The sequence below is a fragment of the Pelecanus crispus genome, chromosome 4, assembly GCF_030463565.1.
Source record: "Pelecanus crispus isolate bPelCri1 chromosome 4, bPelCri1.pri, whole genome shotgun sequence".
NCBI lineage: Eukaryota > Metazoa > Chordata > Aves > Pelecaniformes > Pelecanidae > Pelecanus > Pelecanus crispus.
In genome coordinates, this window is record NC_134646.1 from 67,292,417 (window position 1) to 67,311,927 (window position 19,511).

The window sequence follows — 19,511 nt, forward strand, 5'->3', positions numbered from 1 at the left end:
GGTTATTCTATACACAGGTTAGCGTATGTGTGAATTCTTGTAATGTGAGATTCAAAATCAAACGACTGTGGATTGTGCAGGGTTTAGCATATCTCACACTGTTGGAGTTTACAAAGTCGAGCTAGCTAAAAGCAGTTGTGACCTGCTCTGTGGCTGTGATTGACTGTTGTTTGTGATTCTTACGGGCATTATTAGTAAGTGACCTGCTGTAGGAAAGGGATACATTTAGAGCAAGGAAACTGGGTTTTGTGGCTTCTTGGAACGCCTTTCTTAGCAAAGCAGAAGGCAAAAATCTTCAGCACTTCTAAACCAAAGCTGCCAAACAGTATCACTTACCACTACCTTTAAGGTTATAAATATCTTAGGACGTGACATCCACTCACTGATTTGTAGCAAAGATGTTACGAGAATTGTTCATGCACTGAAGTTTCATTAAGGGATGAAAACCGTAGCAAAACACCGAGGAAAAAATATTGCTATATTTACACAGCATCTTAACTCCTTTTTTTTCCCCTCCTGGGTTGGAAAGGGAACCACCTGTCTCCTTTGCTGATGTCAGACTGCTCCCTGGAGACACAGTGCTATTAGAAAGCACATGATACTGTACATATTTACACCAAGCCCGTATCTGATTGAGATTGGGCTACGAGACCCATGAGTTCACAAGTTTCTTCATCATACTCTCATGCATTAAACATGTGTTTGAACTCTGGCTTGAAAGCCGTGTGATCTTATGATAGACGTATTTATGTAATAGTTAAATGAATGATCATGTGTTCTCCAGCTCCTTTTCCATGCAAATGCAGAGGAAATTGAATATTATAATATTTCAGTGAGATGTCCTCAATAACAAATTACTGTTTAAAATAACCAATATTTGTATGTATATCAATTGCCTGGCAGTTATTTTTGTCTGCTATTTGCATGATATGGAAAAGACTTTTTCTAGCAAACGTTTTAAGCTACTTGGTGCTGCTTTCCTTTTGCAGTGATCACAAGGGTGCACATTTAGGGACGTATTTTCCATCTGTTTTTTTGAAGCTGGCAAAGCACATAATTTGGAATAGAAAAGAAGAAGTCTGAAAGTACCCAGATTTGAACCGGTATGTGTTTGAGCCATTCTAGGAATTCTTATTCTTATTCTGTAGCAGTTGGTAAAAGTGAAGGACTATATTGTGCCCTTGGATGCAGTATACAGGCAGTGCTCAAGGCCAGTGGGAGCCCTCTGTGAATGCCCAGGGGCACACTAGGGCCCCTGAGAGCTTTACTGCTCTGTTACCGAGGCAGAACCTGAAATGAACAGGAGGGCTCTGCGAACACCAGCTGTTCCATGCGGTCCTGGGGTGTGCAGCCTTGTTTGAGATGGGTCAGGGTCCTTTTGCAAAGTCCTGGGCTTGTGCATCTCTTCATAGAGCCTTGAGCGGTGTGCCTGCCGGAGGGACCCACTGAGTCTTCCGTGTCCTGCAGTGGTGGACATGGGGCTCCCAGTGCAACCAGGCTGTGGGCTTGCTCAAACGTCCCAGTGACTTTTGCCAGAACACGGGATCTTTGTGAGCCAAAGTCAAGCTTTGCTACAGCTGTATGACCCATGTATGGCCTGAGGACTGAGCTTCCTTGCAGAGCAGCACTGACATAATGGTGCTTCTTTTTTGGAGCGGGGATCTTCACCCGGTGAGCCACAGCTCACCCGCACTCCCTCTGCTCGTCCAGAAGTATCGCCTTAACCCTCACGCCAGCTCACCCTTTTGTTGGGGCTGCTTCTTGCACGTGGTGAATAAGGATGACAGCATCTGGCCCTATTGCTCTGGCAGTGGTTGGGTCAAGCTGGGCATGGTTCAGTGCAATAATTTCTCATAGGTGGGCATTTTGAAAGCACCAAAATACTTGGGGATGCTAGTGCTCCTGGGAATCAACGGAACTGCAAGCAGCTGGGGAAAAAAGGCTCCAAGGCATGTGAACTGTCCCTGAACCTTGCTGCAAAACCTCTCTAACTACGGGGAGTAGAGCAGATTTTGAGACTTTGGGTTAGTCGTGTGCCTGGGGTCTCAGGTTGCCCAAATTAAGCCCTGAGAAAAGAACTGCATTTCTTTTTGCCATGGTCTAGAGTAGAATGGCCACACCACAGCTGTTTACCTGCTTATGTCTCCTGAGCAGTTCAAGTGCAGTTCCTGGGCTGTGGAGATGTGTTTTCAGTAACAACTGGATATTTTTTTTGGCTGGGGGCTGGTAGGTCCCTGTGGAAAAACCATACCAGTGAGTATTGCTGAAGACAGCACTGCTGGGTCACCGTGGGATCTAGCTTATTGCTAGTGCATGCCCAATTCATGGTGGCACAGAGGCAGCTATCGGTATCTCATGCTCCAAGATCTCCTTCCTCTTGTTTTTTTAGGACATGTGATATATTTAGTGTAGTTCTTGGCTGTATGTTATGCATTTTTTTTAAATGGAGATTGAAGGGTAAGGAAAAACTTGGCCATCCCTATCCTAGAGACAGAGAAGTTACAGCTAGAAATGAATTCTTGGGTCATCTGTTTCATCCTCATGTGCTAGCACCACTTTTTTGTATACTAAAACCACACACTGTTGTAGTATATGATTGATATTAATTAGGTTTTTGCAAAGTACTGCACTCCTCAACTTGAACTGAACCAGAAATAAATATATTGCCATATATTAACATTTTATTAGTTGAGAAGAATAGGATGAAGGCACCTATGTGAAATCCAAAGTATGAGCTTCAGATCGAATTAATGCCAGCAGCGCCTTGAGATTAATTTGGTTACTATGGGTACAGAATAAGAAATAGTATACCATAATGTAACTATATTTACTGATTCATTTCTGGCATTAAAAACTAAAACAACATTATATATGCAACAACAGTCTTTTCTTCCTTGGAAGAAGAAGGTGGGTGCATTTTAGTAATTAAAGTGAATGTTGCCCTCTGAAAAGTGCCAGTACTCTACTGGAAGAAGAGCTGCTATTCTTTTACAGGATCTGCCCCAACACAAGCAGCAGAGCTGCGATGTAGCAAGAGAGACCTAAAAACCAGAGAAAATACTAGCGCCCCAGGAAGCTTCCAGTCTTCTACAGCTTCTCATTAAATATCTCTTGTAACATGGTAACATCTGTTTCATGTACCGTTCAACTGTATTGGTCAAACGTCAGTTTTCTGTCCTCGTGCTGCTTCGTATCTCCTCGGTATGTGGGAGAGGGAGCAAGTTTTGTATCTTAAGATGTTGAAAGCTGGGTAATAATAAAATAATGCAATAGAAATACAGTATAGTCGGAAAGCAATTATTTTAAGGGGTTTCAGTTTTGACATGGCTAGATTAAGTATGAAGCTTTTTGGGTTTTATACTTGCTGTCAAGAATGTTGTTAAATACTGATACCACCTCCTAAGAGAACAACTTTTAAATACCAAAATGAAAAGGATAAGCATTAAATATTTTGGTAGATATATTGTGCCATAATGTCTACTGCCTTGTTCTTAATACAAAGCACAGTAGGGCTTAATTAAAAAGTGATTGTACGATCTATCACAAACCTGCATTAGGGATATGGATGCCAAGAAAATTAAGTTGAATAGGTGGTGATAATGAAATCGATATTTTATTGAATAGTTTTTATTCCTATGCCTTTGTTTGCTATTCTTACCTCCCTGTCAGCACGTAAGACATTTTCCATCCAAAATTCTTTGAAAGAACTCATTTAGTCTGTTGCTGCTTTATTTCATTGTTTGATCAGTGTAAGTTATTTTGTTCATTTTTTGACAGAGCAAAATGCCTTGATAAACTTTTGACTCTGTCGGAGCAGAGCATGACAGTAAACAAAGAAAAGCAAGTCCTTTCGAGCTCATTCCTGCTAGGCGTAGCTAGCCAACAACTGGTACAAGGGTGATTTTCTATTTCATGTAAGCAAAAGTCACAGTCACTCAAAGCCTCCAGGGCAGCCCCACAACCTGGTTTAGTACAGATTTCTCCTGTCCAGCTCCTGGTGTGGCTTCAGGAGCTGCTAAGCAGAGTGTTTAGCAGTAGACAACATGGAAATATATTCACTGAAGCATAATACCCAGTGAAGAATATATACAATACACGTAAGCATTTGTACAGCCAGGGCCAAAATCTCCCTTGTTATAACTTCATCAACTTAAATGCTATTGATTTTTCAGGTACCACTGACCTGAAGTTGCTGGGATTGTGCTTGGGATGAATTTGACCTGTACTGTTAAGGCCAAGCAGAATCACAATTTAGAAAGTGCAATGCAAAGAAATAGTTACCGCGTATTCTACTGTCTTGTAATTCTACACCAGCCACTCAGAGTTCAGTGCACTGTTGGAAAGTCTCATCTTTAAACGGGTAGAAGTGTGTCTACAAGCGCTGTAGCAAACAGTAAGACAAAAGAGCTTATTGTTCCCCTTCATATTTTTAAGAGTGGTACGTTGCAAACCAGACAGCTTGCTTTTTCTGAGCAGAGCTGCTGGGTCAGCCGGCACAGCTTCATTTTCACATCCCCACCTACCAGTTCAATGTTGCTGGTGTCCTTTTCGTAGCAAACTCAAACAGCTAAAAGGGAAGGCTGGTTTTGATGATCTTGCTGTATGTGCTGAATGACCACGTATCACATATTGCAACGTCCTGCACATTGCAACATGCAGCTTGTCTCGTGCCTGGGTGTGATATGCAACATGGCATAATGTGCTAGAGAAGATGACGGGCACGGCACAAGGCTCTGAAAGCCGTGAGAGGCACTGAAAGCTTGTGTTTCTGGTATGCAGCAGTACAGATATTTGAAAGGTTAGGTTCGGTCTATTTTTATGTAGCCTTCACATTGGGACTGGTCTAAAAATGAAGGTGGTATAAAAATTGCACGTGTCTCTCCTGATTTATTAGAGATTTTTGACAAAATGCATAAAAAAGGCTGTTCTCCGAATCGGAGAAATTTTTTTTCTGAAGCTGTGCCTCTTATTTAGAAGAGGAGTCTTTATATTCTTGATTAAAATGCCAGTGCCGTCTATTTCACTCCAAGATCAGCATTTTCAGATTTTAGCAAAGTTAAAGAAATATGACTTTCCCACTTATTGTTTCGGAAGATTTATTCACTCATGTAAATGAATTTTAAAAAATTGGCAAGGCCTTTTATCTCGTATAAAATAAATCTGAAGATAAATGATCTTTTCCGCTAACATCACCTATCATTAAAGTGGCTAAATGAAAATCAAAATGTGTTGCTATTTAGTGCCTGCTCGCCTTTTTACGGGAGATGAAATTGAGCATGTTTACTGGGCAGGAATTGTCAGCGATGCTTCGATTTATAGCACTGTCCAGGATACAAATTAACAACCACCATGTGTTTCCCCCACTCTCCCTGGAAGATGGTAGGTAGCCCTGTCTCCCCAAAGTGTATGTCTCCAGCTTGCTGTGCATGCTCCTACCCTGCCTTAAAGAAAACCTGCAAACAATGTAAAATTGTGTTGCATTGAACTGAAGCGCAAACATTTTTCCGTGTCTTTGTAAACAGGAGTGCATGTGAGAATGGAACAGCTGGAGGTCTACCTCCAGAAAACCCCTGGGGATGTGTCACACTCATTTCTCCAGTCTATGCAATCTCGGTTTAATAAATTGGTAATAATATTATGATGAAGTGCTCTTTGGTGTTTGTTTGCTGTTTTTTCAGAGGGTTTTTTTGCATAGCAACTTGCAACATAAATTAAAATAATCTTCTGTTCAGACAGTTTCCTATTTTTACTTGGTTCTTTGTTCCTCAGAGAGGAAGGGGGAGCCTGCAATAGGCAAAAGGGAAAGGTGCACTCCAGTGAAGTCTCTATTTCAGTGCGAATTCTACACGGTCCTTTCAACGCTTTTGGTTAAATGCATTGTCCTGGCTTACTGTTCTGCATGTGGAGTTCAACAGACCAGAGACAACAAATAATGTTTAATTGTGTCAGATTGTCAGAGACTTTTATGATGGTAGAGATCCATTAGGGACAAACATGAAAGTAGCAAAAGTCTTATCTGTTGATTGGCATGAAGTAATGAAAGTACAGTCATAGTTCTTCTTGGAAGGAGGCACGAATCTTCACTGGTACCCACTTATAAAATAATTATGAGACTAACCAGTGCCCCAGGGCAAAGGATGTTCAGCAAATACTAAATTTCTCAGGAACAAAGATATCCAAAATGGTGATAGCTGATGCAGTCTCAGCACTTTACCCCCGTTCCATTCACAGGGGAAAGCTGGGGAAGCCTGACTGATATGACAATAAAAAAAAGGTGGAAACGTGTGGAGGAGTTTCTGCTTTCAACTGTCTTGGTCCCATCTTCTGTGATGAGGTCTGATTCAAAGCCTGCCTAAATCCATTTAAAAATTTCCATTCCCTTCCAAAAGATTTAGAGCAGTCACCCCTTCCAGCCACTTGAACCCCCCTTTTACTTTACTGCATTTTCTTGTACAGGTATGCAGACAAGTGGTTTGCATAGAATAAAAATAAAATAAAATTAAAATAAAACAGTAACTCAGCCCAAACCTTTCTATGGCTAGCAGTTCTCCCATTCCATCTCTGTACTAGTTCGTTTGGCCCTGAGTCAAAGATGGAAGTGCTGACAAATTTCTCGTCAAAAGCATCGCTGGAGGAGGGTCAGCCTCCAAAGGTTTACAGCTGCACTTGGTACAGCTAATAACCCCTGGGCTAAATGCTTACCTCCCTTTATTTCAGTTATCTGAATTGGGGATGGAGGGAGGATGACATCTCTTGCCATTTGTGCAACTTTTTTAGATTAATATTGCAGCTCCAAGAAAAATGAGTAATTGGACTTTTGAGCAGAGAGTGGAACCATGAAACCCATAGGGATTCCTCTAGCACTAGTCACTAGTTTGCATATTGCAAGTTAACTGCAATTCATGAAGGGTTCTGGCTAAAAATAACTTCAGGGCTCAATTTTGGCTGGCAGGAACTACTAGTTAAGAGGTCAGGGGATGCTGATACTTCAGGAGCCTTGTCTGTGTGAGACTGTGTTGGCTGTTGGCTGTGGTGAGGTGCCCCGTCTCCTCTTGGCCTGTCCTTGGCTGACTCGGGAAAACGGGGTGCAGGGGCTGTGGGCAGCTGGGGAAGGAGACACCTGCTGCAGTCCGGGACCGTCAGAGGCGAAGCGGTGAGCGCTGGCTGCTGCACGTGTGAAGCTCTGCTGCCTACCGACAGCAGTCTCCGCAGGAGCTCGCCCTCCTCTGCAGCCAGGCATAACCCTATAAAGGGTGACTTGGTGCATAAGCAGATTTTAAAAAAAAAAACAAACCCCAGCAACTCCAGTTCTTTCGTGGGATGTCTCCATTTTATTTTGTTTGCCTAAAATTGTAGCAGAGCAAATCTGTGGCCTGTGTTACTAAAATCCGATCAGATGACTACAGTTCAGAATTATTTCCACATTATACTTTGTTTTAATATGAAAAATGCCAAGAGCTAGGCCCAAGAAAAAAGGCTGACTCAGTTCCACTGAGCTCTGTCTGAAGAAAGTCTTATTTGAAGATGAGAGATGTGTTGGTAAGGCTGTCTGTCATCTCTTAGTTTATTAAAAAAAATTGCTAGGAGGCACTGAAGCTGCCCACTGCCTTTCCCTCTGTTCCTTCACTCACAGGTGCTTCATTCACATCGACTTTACCATAGCGGTTTTGTGTAAAACAAGATTTGATTTTAGAGTATTTAAGGGTTACTGTTCTCTCCAGTGCTGCGCTGCAGACTTGTGTGTGCTCCACTGCAATTGCCTTCCCAGCCATTTTAGAGAGCAGATAGGCTACGTTATGGAAATACGGGATTTTTTCTTCCACTAGCTACTGTGAGCCTTGGCGTGGATCTGGCAGGGAGTGTGCTCTCCTGCGCTGCTGTGGCAGCCCGGGCACCACAGCTTCCCTCCAAGCTGGGAGGTCCTGGCTCGATGGCTGAATGGCCAGGTGGCAAAGCAAGCCCCAAACGCAGTGTGACAGCCGGGTGGCAGCCTCAGCGAGGGATGGTAGCTTCGGAACGGCCTTGGCTCCCACCACATTGCTTACGGTTGCATCAGGGAATCTTTTCTGTACCCTAAGATATCGACTCCATGGTGGTTGTTCCCAAGATCATCCTCTTCAGATCCCTCTCAAAAAAAGTCAGTAAAAACTAGGTTGGTATTAATGATGAACGAGTGGGGAAACAAGGGCTCCAGGGTAATACTCTAGGTGCCCAAGGGAAGATGGTACAAGACGGATGGTAATAGGGGTGATGAGAAGGATCTGGGTGGCGCTTTCCAGGGCCCTGCAGAGAGTTACAAATACAAGGTGTATCCCTGAAGCTTCCCCAGGTTCCACCCTTTGTGGTTGAAGCTGGAGAAGACAATTGCCCATCCCCAGGAGTGTCAGCATCCCAGCAAGGCTGGGAGCGGGAAAGGCAGGGCACAGCTGCTGAGTGCAGGGGGGATGCCCCCGGCCGCTGAACAGGAATGCCAGAAGTCGGTTCCCTGGGTCTGATAATAGCGGTCTCTTCCCATGGACTTGAGCTCGCGGAAGGATAAGGGGGAAAAAAGAACTTTATGATTTCTTTTGTTCCCAGGATATATCAGCAGTGAGGTGAGTAAAGGAGAGATGATGATGATCTGCAACGGTCTGAGATTTTGATATGGTCCTTGCCTGCTCTGCCAATGTGCAAGAAGTTGCAAAAGAGGAATCTGTCTCCTTGGCTTGCCTGGGCATCTGCGCTCAAACAGCACCAAAGCCTCTCCAGGAAACTGATGTGTTTACATGGTTCCATTTCTCAAACATATAGGGGCAATAAATTTAAATGTAGATGCTGTTTTACAGATTAGTCTCTCTGCGAAACAGTAACACCCAAGTGAAAGACATTGCTCGTGCTGCTTTTAACAGGCCTGACAAGCTGGATTTTCCTGCAAATCATAGCAAATGTGGGTCCTAGAGAATGTATGCTCCAAATGCTGGGGGAAAACAAGTGACAAATGTATTTTTTATGTAATCAGCTCGAGTGGCTTTGCTTTTCTTGTTTTAGTAATGAGTAAGTGAATATGCTTGTGAAGAGCGAGATGTTCAGGGAGGTATGAGAAAACTTAGGAAGATTTCTTGTAGTGGATACCTGTGCTCCTGCTCTACTTGGGCACTCCTGGAAGGTTTTACTACAAGCACAAAGAGTTGCATGTCTGCAAGCCTGGTTAACGCTGATAATCAGCTAATCTGCACTAATAGTGAATATTCACAGTTAGGTCCATTCGCATGTGAACAAGCAGGTGATTTCCCCTGGCAGTCAGTGCTGTTTATTTGAGTCCTCAGTCTGTGGAGGCAGATGTGGCAAAATGCAGCCTGGTGTCAGTAATGTCAGTAATGCATCGCTGTTCAGAGAAAGTTATTTTGGACTCTCTAACAGCACCCTGTGGCCCAGAGCTGGGCCAGGAATTAATTTGGCCCAGATCTCTTGAGTTTTTCAGAGAGCCGGTACAGAGCACTACCGTGGCTTTCCTCTGCTAAAAAAACCCCAAATCTCAATTCGTAACTGCCCTAGCAAAATTGGAGAGGGCATACCGCTTTATTCCATTGTAGAATTACTGCATCAATGAACCCAGAAGTTCAAGGAGTTTGACTCACTGGCTTATGCTACTGAGGGCATATTCCGGGTGGGATGAACTGGATAAATAAGGAAAAGAAGCCGAGAAGGGGAAAAAAAAAAAATGAGCAACCAAATAGGATAGAAGCGGAACAGAGAGAATGGACTGGAAAACAAATACAGGACGGTGCAAAAAATAAGAGTAAAGATGCACAGAAGGAAGATTTCTAATAAAAAATTAATAGGGTACATATACTTTATATAGAACACCATTCACGCTAACACACCTTCGGAGTGCAGTTTGCTCTTTTATACACAGCATTGGCTGATCTTCTGTTGTAAGGCCATTCACTCTTGGAGGGTCGAGCGGAAGGGGTTGAACTGGTGTGAGAACTGATTTGCAAACGTCAGCTTGCTGAAACTCCAGCACTATTTTAATATACAAGTTTGGTGGTCCTTATTTCACTGGAAAAGTAGCAAACTTTGCTGAAAATCAGCAAGTACCATAGTCTTGGGGGCAAGGAAAGAAATTCTATCTTCCTCAGTGCCATGATGAAGGGACTAAGTTTTGGATTTCAAAATCATGGGGGCTCCAAAATCAGTAGCTTCTTTGAGAAATCTAAATTACAGGGAATAAAAACATGACCACAGTTAGAAAATGTGGGAGAAAGAAGAGGAGGAAGAGGTAAAATGAATGCTGAATCCAGGAAAAAGACAAGGACAGGAGGCTTGAAGGCTTCGGTCTTTGAATTCTGTTCCGTGTTGTTGCAGGCAGCCATACCTTCCAGTCCTGTTAAAAAGGGTATCAGGATTTGGGACTCTGTGCCCAAATGCTGTTGGAAGGTTTGCCAGAACTTTCTTGAATTATGGCCCTTGGAGAAGAAAAGGCAAAATTTAGGAATCACTGAGCCTAGGTACAGAGTAAGCTGAAAATAGGGGAAGTGCAGTGTTTGAGGCGGCGGTCTGATGACGGACATGTCAACAGGGCAGATTGGGTCAAACAGACCTGCAGACTTTACCAGCTGAAAGAGGGTTTTCTTTGTATGTGTTTGTTATGGAACCAAATAACGAGTGCGTGCTCAGGTATTGCCCCAGGAAAGATGTTTGTGCAATTCTTTGTGTTGTCAAAACACGAGGGGAGAGCATTGCTAAAGCTACTAGGGAATGTTCGGAAGACAAGGTTTCCTTTGAGGAGAGCAGCTTAGGTGCTGGCTGGGTTTCACAGGCTTCATTTACATAGGCTGAGGCCGCGCCATTTCCAAACTACACCACCACTGCAACTGCCTTCCCCGCTTTTCTCCCCTTACAGGCACTACGCTCAAAAAACCGCATTAAAACGTGCAAAAAAAAAAAGATCCTAGTGAGTAAATTCATACTATGGCTGGGGTTAGACGCTTTGATTTTTAAAAATAAAATTCTTCCCAAGCAATGGGGAACCCTTGTTGAAACCTCACAGTCTTTTGTAGTTGGAGTCGTGCTTGGCATCCCTTCCAGGTAACGCTGGAACTGCCAGCAAAGTTCAAGCTCTAATGTGGACAGGGCCATACAAAAGCTCGGGGGGGACTCTGTTATTATTACCTATCGCTTGCACTGTCTACGGTGCACTAAGAAAGTTCTCCAATCTCTAAAGCTTGTATGGTGAGAGCACCACTAAGGTCACAGTTTATATTTATCAGTTAACTTGCTAATTTGAAGGGAAAGCAGTGAAGTGGAAATGTAGAAAATAGAAACAACATGAGCAGGTCAAAATATCCAAAACAGTAATACGAAATGTTCCAGTGTAAATACATTTCTATAAAAGGTGTGAATGAAACTTCAAAAAAACCAGATGATGGATTCGGCACAGTCAATGAACACAATTACAAGTAGGTATTGAAGGAGAATATTCCACCAACCATGGATCCACAGATAATAATTAATAAGAACCGACTCCACTTCAGGCAGGCAGGTGCCCAGCATTATTTCACAGTTGAGTGTTCGGGGGGTAGAGGTACTCACCTTTGCCCCAGATCTTAATAATTTACTGCAGTTTTATCATTAAATCAGCATATAATTGGGAAGGAAATGAGTGTTTTTTTGTTGTGAGAGCAAAGCAATACCGTTAATTTAATCATTCGTAGGAAAGGCTTTCTGTAGTCATTCAGTATTTTGCTGTGGTTTTTTTTAATTAAGTAAAGTAAGAACAATGCCATTTTTGTCATCTGTGCTTGGTGAAAATATGACAGTGTGATGTGATTTGCAACTTAAGCACAAGCCGGGAAAACTGTACATTTTATCAGGCCTGGCAATAATGAATTACAAGGGAACGCAAATAAGCTAAGAATATATCTGAGACCTCCTACCATTTCTGAAGTTTCCTGTGTCTGCGGGGAAAAAGGCTGTTTCAAGAATTGTTACTTCTTTTTATTTATTTTTTCGCTCAGCAACATCGCCATAGCCTTGTATAATAATTGAATTCATTTAGCCTTTAGAATACTCAAGTTTGCAAATAACAATGACAATGAATATTTCATGACAAGGAGGATGATCAATTATAGTTTGGGACTTTGACTGGTAGCCCAGCGCGACGGAGCCAGCGCTTACATTTCACGAGACTTTTTGCACCCAGCTAATTAAAAAACCTGCAACTTCAGACAGTGAGCAGGCAGGTGGGCATAATTGAACAAGGTCTTTATTTGGGTGGGTTTTTTTTTTTTTTTCCCCCCTTGTTGCGGGCGATGTTTTTGCGGTTCAGTTCGGTACCTGGAGTTTGTTGTGCGCGCAGCGCAAAGGGGCATCACAAACCAGTTGCACCTGCAGCAGCCCCTGTTGTCTGGGAAAGGCTTCCACGAGGAGATAGATGCTTCTCTAAGCCTGTCTGGGTTTTCACACGACAGGAGGGGTTGTGTTTTTTTTTGTTTTCAGGGAGAAAACGCTGGGTCCAGGTCAGAGGGGTCGGTGCAGGGTGTTTATGCAGAAACGCACCCCGAGGCAGCGGTGCCTGTAGGAGGAAGCAGGCGGGGGCTGAGCTGTTAGGCACAGAGGCAGGAGGGGGGCAGCTGCTTTTAAGAACCTGGCTTCCAAGGGGAGTACGCTGAGGCAGGGAAATGATTAAATTGCAGCTGAGAAATACTGTCATGCAGCTGGGAACAGGATCAGGCTCCCTCCTTGTAGCAGGTCAGGTAACTATGCACGGTTTTTATAAAACGTGCTTGTTCCATGCCTGGGAAATGCTTGGGGGGGGGGGGGGCGGGGGGGGCTTTGCTGATGCATTTGGCGTGGAAAAACTAACCCGAGTGACGCTTATCGACGAGAAACCGTTAACCTAACCGAAATACTTGGCGAGGTGCAAAATCCCCGAGTGAAAAAAAAAAAAAAAAACCAAAAGGCAAAAAGCCGCTGGAAGGTGGTGCAACTTTTGGTGAACTCTGGCCCAGCCGCTCCGCGGGAAGCGGCGCCGGGGGCGGGCGGGCGGGGAGTCACTTCACTTTTCCTTCGGCATAAAGGCAGCTCTGCCTCTTGTTTGCTTGGGGGGGGCGCGGGAGGAAAGCAGGGGGGCCGAGAGACCCAGAGAGCTGGGGAGGGGTGCGAGCTGTTCCGCGGCAGGAGCGGCGTTTCGGGGGTGCGGCGCGGAACTCGGCTTTGACTGGCGGCGGGGCGCCGCGGCCGCCGAGGTCTGAGCGGGTTTCGCGAAGATTTACTTCACTTCAGGCTGGGTCTGCCCCTGGGTGACGTCACGGGCTGGAGCAGCGGCACCAGAAGGCTGGATGAGTGACAGCCCAGCCTACTTTTTAATAGCTTTGTCATGTGACGGGGAACAGTAGTAAGACAGGTGCCGTCGGTTCACTCTCAGAGAGGGTCTCGTTGCCTGCATGAGTGCCTGCCGCCCGCCCGCCCGCCCCTGCACCGCCGTTCGCCAGCGTTCCTGCCGTGGCCGCGCAGCTGGATGGCGTGGGACATGTGCAACCGCGACTCTCTCTGGAGTGACCTCGAGGTGAGGGGGGCGCGCGCGGCGGGGGCGGGCGCGCGGGGTGCGGGCGGGCGCGCGGCGGGGGCCGGCGGGCGCGCGGCGGGGGCCGGGGCGGCGCGCGCCGCGCCGCAAGCAACTCCGAGCCGTATCTCAACTCCGCTTAAGTTTGCTATTTTAAGGCTGCTCGGCGATGCCTTGAGCAAATCAAGGCTGAGCTCCTGTCAGCGGCGTCTCCTGCAGTTGGAAACTATTTTCATGTGCCTCTGGCTCGCCTTCCCGTCATATGCAATATTTATGCTCCAAGGTATTGATACGAATCTGTGTCTGAAGTCTTTCCAGTGGCGTTTCGTGGCCTGGTTGGAAAAATGCCATGTTTGTTTAGAATAAGATTAACATTCCTTCCCCCCCCCCCCCCCCCCAAAAAAAAAAAAAAAAAGTAAGTTAAAATTAACCAACAGCTTCGTATTTTAATTGCTTGTTTCGCTGTGCTCCGTCGAAGGTTTTTTTTCCCTGTTTATCAGCTGCAGAATTCAAACACGCACGCCAGAATGAATACCCTGTTGTTTGGCTTTAGATGCTTTTAAAAGAGATTTCTGGAAGGCGACGTTTCCCTGCTTCTTGTGGTATTGGAATAATGATGCTGTAGCTAATGTCCCGTAGAGCAGGGTTCTCAGTCAATCCGACTAGTCCGACAAATGGTTAAATCCCACTGTACAGCACAGACAACAGGATGAACCATGAGAATAGAGTTTATGCAGGACTCTGTGAACTGCTGCTGCCGCCGCCGCTGCTGCTTGTGTAAAAATAGACGGCAATACATCAAATCCACAGCTTCTGCTGGCTACGATTCATAAAGGGGAGGAAAAAAAAAAAAAAAAGCAAAAAAAAAAAAGCAAGCAGCTCCCTGGTAATCTCTGGAGTATAAAGTGAGGTTTGAGGATTTCTGCATGTTTGCATTCGGCAAAATGGAGCGTTACCTGAAAGTTCGGGCAACTTGCGAAGCGAGGCAAACTTTGGAGCGACCCCATGGAGAGGAATCCCAAATACAGACCTGCTCAAAGGAACTAACCCTCTGGCTGCGAGCTTGGAATAAGTGCTTAAAATGCTCCCCTCGGGCAACGGGCGAGGGAAAAACAGGTTACAGGCGATGCTTTTTAAATAAGATGTTCATGCCGTAGAGAGCTGCCCATCTAAAGTAGAAATGTACCGTGTCCCCCGGTATATTTTTCCTGTCTGGTGGACCATGCGTGCGGATTCTCAAGTCTTTTTGTCGCGTTTTAAATATTTGCAGCTTGCCATTGTATCTGCTGATTTCTGTTTGCATATTGTAATTGCTCTTATCTTGTTTTGATTTCTTGGTAAAGTGGAATAGATATGGATAATTCATATGTCCTGTAGCTATTATGAGTCAAGGCTGTAAGTGGATGACTTTCTGGCTCCAAAGTCCTAATTGTTTCTGAGTAGCTGGAGTATCCTGTGGGTTGTTGTCTGGCTTGTAGCGTGGGTCTCAGCTGCCGTAGCTTCATTTTTCCATCATGTATTATTCCTAATGCTGCTAGGAGCTGATTGAGGAACCAGCTTAGATGGAAATACTGAAGATTCATTTTAATCACTGGAGTTCCTGCAGTAATTTCAAGCTAGTAACAGAATGGATAATTTATGTCAATGACTTTTTCATAGTGCTGAGAATAAAAAAGAAAAAAAAAGGGTTTGATCTTAATATTAATTGTGTGGTGGATGGATTAACTGTGGGCAGGATTTTACCAACGTGCTCCTGCACTGCACTCACTTCCTGTAGCACTACAGGCGTCGTCTTGCAGCTTTGGCTCGGGGGAACACCTCTGCTGATCTAAAATATCGCAGGCGGCAGGTACTGGAGGCAGCTTTCATTTTTTGAATCATTAATGTCTGCTGTCAACGTAAAATGTATTATATTCTCGCTCACGTAATGACAGGATGGCGTGTTGCTTAATAAAGGCCTGCATCACTGTAGCTGATCAGCGTCCCCAGTGCTTCACAGTTTAATGAAGGTGATGTACAGTAAGGTTGCAAAGATTGATAGAGAGAACCCACATGACACACGTTCTGTCAAGTCTCTCTCTCTTTCCTGAGTTCATCCCCTTGGCTGTTTGAAAAATTTGTTAAAAATAAAATGCAGATTATTTTTTCATTAATATAATTAATATGGCACAAGTCCAGTCTTCTTTTTTTTTTTTTTCTTTTTCTTTTTTTAATTTACCTTCAAAGGCACAAAAATGTCCAAAAGGTTAATGGAGAATTATACTTAATTATAATGATTCATTATCATCAGTGCAGTTAAGCTAATTTATTGTTTGCGCCTGAACTAAGAGAAAAAAAAGTCTGTTGGAGTGAAATAACGCACAGTAATTAGCCTTTTGTGTTTAGTGACTGCTTATCCTCCTAAATGTTACTATAAAATTAAGGCTATAGTTATGGAATAACTATCATATCAAATGACGGTGGGAAGACAGTAAAATGTATGCTAGCAATGCAGCTGCACCTGTTACAGATGTATAGGCAAACAGTAAATATCAGCATGTCAGATGAGGACAGTTTTAGGACTTGGAGTGTTAAATCTGGCATCATCCAAAGGCCAAATATAAATTAATAACAGGAACACTTGCTACTAATGTGTCTCAGATTAGAAGCATAATGTCATATTCAGAAACATTGATTTTATTATCATGTCAACATTGGCAAGAGCATATATACTTCATTTCAGCAATTACATTTTTTTAGGTGACATTGCAGTCACTATAGGCAAATGAAAGCTGCGATGAGCAGGATTTTTTTTTTTTTAATACAATTGTTTATGTTGCTTGGAAAGCCCACTGGAGGAACTTAAAAATGCAGATTACCAAGAGTAAACATGTTTAAGTAGGTGGTTCACAGAGTGAAGCTATTTTTACAAACGAAAGCAGTAACAGATCAGCAGGATACTTTAGAAGTTGACGGCATCAGTTATAAGCTACTGACCTCCACAACATAAACCTGAGAATGATGCTGAGAATCTACCTTTTCAGTCAAAAACTAGATTATCCTTTAATGAGATCAGAGATTTCGGCCAAGCATCAAAAAAGGTCATCTCTGCATTGTAAGATTGCTGCCGGAAGGTTGTGTCTCGCACTAAAGAAGAGGGAACTCTTTAATTTTTTTCTTTGGGTTTGTTTTTTTTTTTTTTTTCCCCCCGTGACCAAAATAATGATAAAAAATTGTGTGCAGTGAAAATTACTTAAGTGAGGTTTTGACTTCTTAAAGTTCTGCAGCCCCTTAAATAACAGGAAGGAAAGCAACTGCTATTTCAGAGCGTCATTTTGCAGCTTCTCGGCTCCCTGGCCCCTTGGCCTATTCCGTGATTATCTCGTAGTGTCCTGGTAGACATAGAAGTTGTCTGGAAAATTATAGCTCGCACCAGCTGCACCGAGTCTTTGTGCCAGCGGACAAAATCTTTGCTCGTGGCTGCGCTGTTGTACCCAGCCTGCGCACTGCAGACGCACCGAGATTCCCAGGGACAAAAACCTCAATGAAACGCACCTTCGGCAGCTCTCGCTCGTATTGTTGTACGAGGCGGTCCGTGCGCGAGTGACATAACCGGTATTGAGCAATTCACGTCAATGGACAGTGTGTTAGTGCCCTACAGATCTCTCTTCAGAAAGTGGCGCTTTCTGGGTTGACTTCAGTCCAAAAAGCAGTGGGGAAATCATTCAAACCGCCCAGTCAACTGGCGGGAGGCGAGGAGGACCTGCTGTTGGCCGTCCATACCAACGCTAAGAAATACTCAGGGTAGAAACCCTTAGACTCAGTTGACTTTAAATGCCTTTTAACCATTCAGCGCCCGGTGCCTTCTGCAGCTTTACATGGGTTTTGCAGTATACCCCTACCAGCGTAGATGTTTGGAGATGAGTTACGAGGGTCCGTGGTGCAGTGCACGAGGAATTGCTTCATCGAGCAGCGTTGATGTATGGGACTCCGCTATTTGCCAAGCCGTTACTACATGTTTTCCATAATTAGGAAATAGTTTTGGTGGATGCTGTAACATTTCAATTGCCGTGCTAAAGTGGATGTGTGTTATTAATTTTTTCTTGCTTAGTAGGTCAGTCAATATCCTATCTAGCTTCATACTAGCATATAAAAAGACACTTATTCCTGGTTTATTTGTATTTATCACTACTCTCTTTGTAAGTCAAGGAGACAAAACAATTTTGCACTGCTCAAGAGGATCCGTGCAGATTAGACTTTTTTACTACCTCAACGAAAATGTTTCACAGACCCTCTGCATTAGGATTACTGAATCGGAGGCTGCCAGAGGAGGAAAACCCATTTGGTTCCCTCACTGCAGCCGCTGTCTGGGGACACTAAGGAAGCTGACTGGGGCAATACACGAAATACAATCACACCACGCAGGTGAAAGGCTGCATGAACTAACTATGCCTGTCACCCAGAGGTGAATATAGGGATATTTCAGAACACGCTTGGGTTGCCAGGACCCTGACGTGTAACTGGGTGGCTGTGGTCTGTGCATCAAGTGCATCGGGGAAGGAGCACAGCAGCGTCACTGGCCCGTACTGTTCCGTGCCCGTATGGTAGCCACCATCGTGACTGACCTCCAGGATTACGGTGAGGATCTGTAGAAGTGAACGTGTGACTGTCTCCAGCTTGAGCTCGCCTCCAGGGCTGAAGGCTGTAACAGGCTGTGCCTCTTTAACCTGAATGCATCAGGAAATGCGTGACAGACCTTGCCCAGAGGTATTCATCTGTAACTTCTACCTGCACTGGTTCGCTCTGAAGTAGGAGAATAAGGCCGTGCTTTGGCCTCTGCTGTTGGATTTAATAAAGCTTTGAACACGATTGTTATCAAAGAGTAGAGGGAGAAGGAAAGTCGTTGCCCCTGGACAGAGATGAGATAGAGAAGGCAGCTTATGCCCTCCTGTTTCCCTCTCCCTTTTGCATACCTGTGTAGAGCTAATAATGATGTAATGCTTAGTGGGTTTTTTTCCAGAAAACAAAGTCAATTCTAGTGACCCTGTGCCATAACTTAATCGAGGTTTAATTCTTATCACATGATATTAAAGTTAATAGATTCCTGGTAATTAATGAAACTATTTCTGTGTTGCTGTTTCCTGCAGTGTGCTGCTCTGGTTGGCGAAGACCAGCCTCTTTGCCCAGATCTCCCAGAACTTGACCTCTCCGAACTAGATGTGAACGACCTAGACGCGGACAGCTTTCTGGGGGGACTCAAGTGGTACAGCGACCAGTCAGAGATCATCTCCAATCAGTACAGCAATGAACCCGCCAATATATTCGAGGTAAGGCAAGGCAATGCAAGTGCACATTGCAAAGTCCTTGCTTGCTTTTTCTTTTCCTTTTTTTTTTTTTTTTTTTTTTCTCCCAGCCTAGCGGACAAAGGTTTTACTATTTTTCCCCTGTTAAAAGTGGTGATGTGTGTTACGGGTTCTGACTGGCGCCTTTAATCCTCCTGATCAAAACCAGGCCTGCAATCTGGAGAAAGGAGGGGGGAAAGTCTTGAAAGAAATTAAATAGAACTTTTGATTTTTTTTTTTTTAAAGGAATCTACTAAAGAGAGCCTAGAGCACACTGCCCTGTGGTGTCATGGTGAGGAGTTGCACAGTTGTTAGCTACAAAGAAAAACAAAAGTTGAAATGTGTTTGTTGTCTTCCACTTGTATTCCCCAGCAAGAAGCAGAGTGCAGCACAGCAGCGAGCTGATGGGTAGCTGGAGCTGGGAGATTTCAAGTAAAGGTTTTTACCACTCAGATCATTACTGTGCAAGGCACTCTGCAGACAAGTTGAGGGGTCCTCATAGTTGATGTATAGGGAAGAAAAAGGGTGGATGTGGCAGAGAAGGCAGTGAGGGCTGTCAGTAGCTCAGGAGCCAGTGCGTTGTTTGGGATGTGTCATATATCTCATGATGGAGAGCTGTCTTAAAGTAAAAGTTGAAGGAGTGG

At 44.2% G+C, this 19,511-nt stretch overlaps 1 protein-coding gene across 3 annotated transcripts in view; it reads left to right on the plus strand.

Moving 5' to 3' along the window:
• The window catches only part of PPARGC1A (PPARG coactivator 1 alpha), a 369,346-nt gene that overhangs the window by 292,243 nt on the left and 57,592 nt on the right, over nucleotides 1–19,511 (plus strand). The window contains exons 1-3 of one of the 3 annotated variants that reach the window (XM_075709514.1): nucleotides 14,491–14,584; nucleotides 17,072–17,106; nucleotides 18,673–18,852. In XM_075709514.1, the coding sequence (XP_075565629.1) occupies nucleotides 14,491–14,584; nucleotides 17,072–17,106; nucleotides 18,673–18,852 (309 nt within the window). Of the gene's footprint in view, nucleotides 1–13,501; nucleotides 13,550–14,490; nucleotides 14,585–17,071; nucleotides 17,107–18,672; nucleotides 18,853–19,511 lie in introns of those variants that run through there. The other 2 variants (XM_075709516.1, XM_075709515.1) reach the window with 2 other exon arrangements.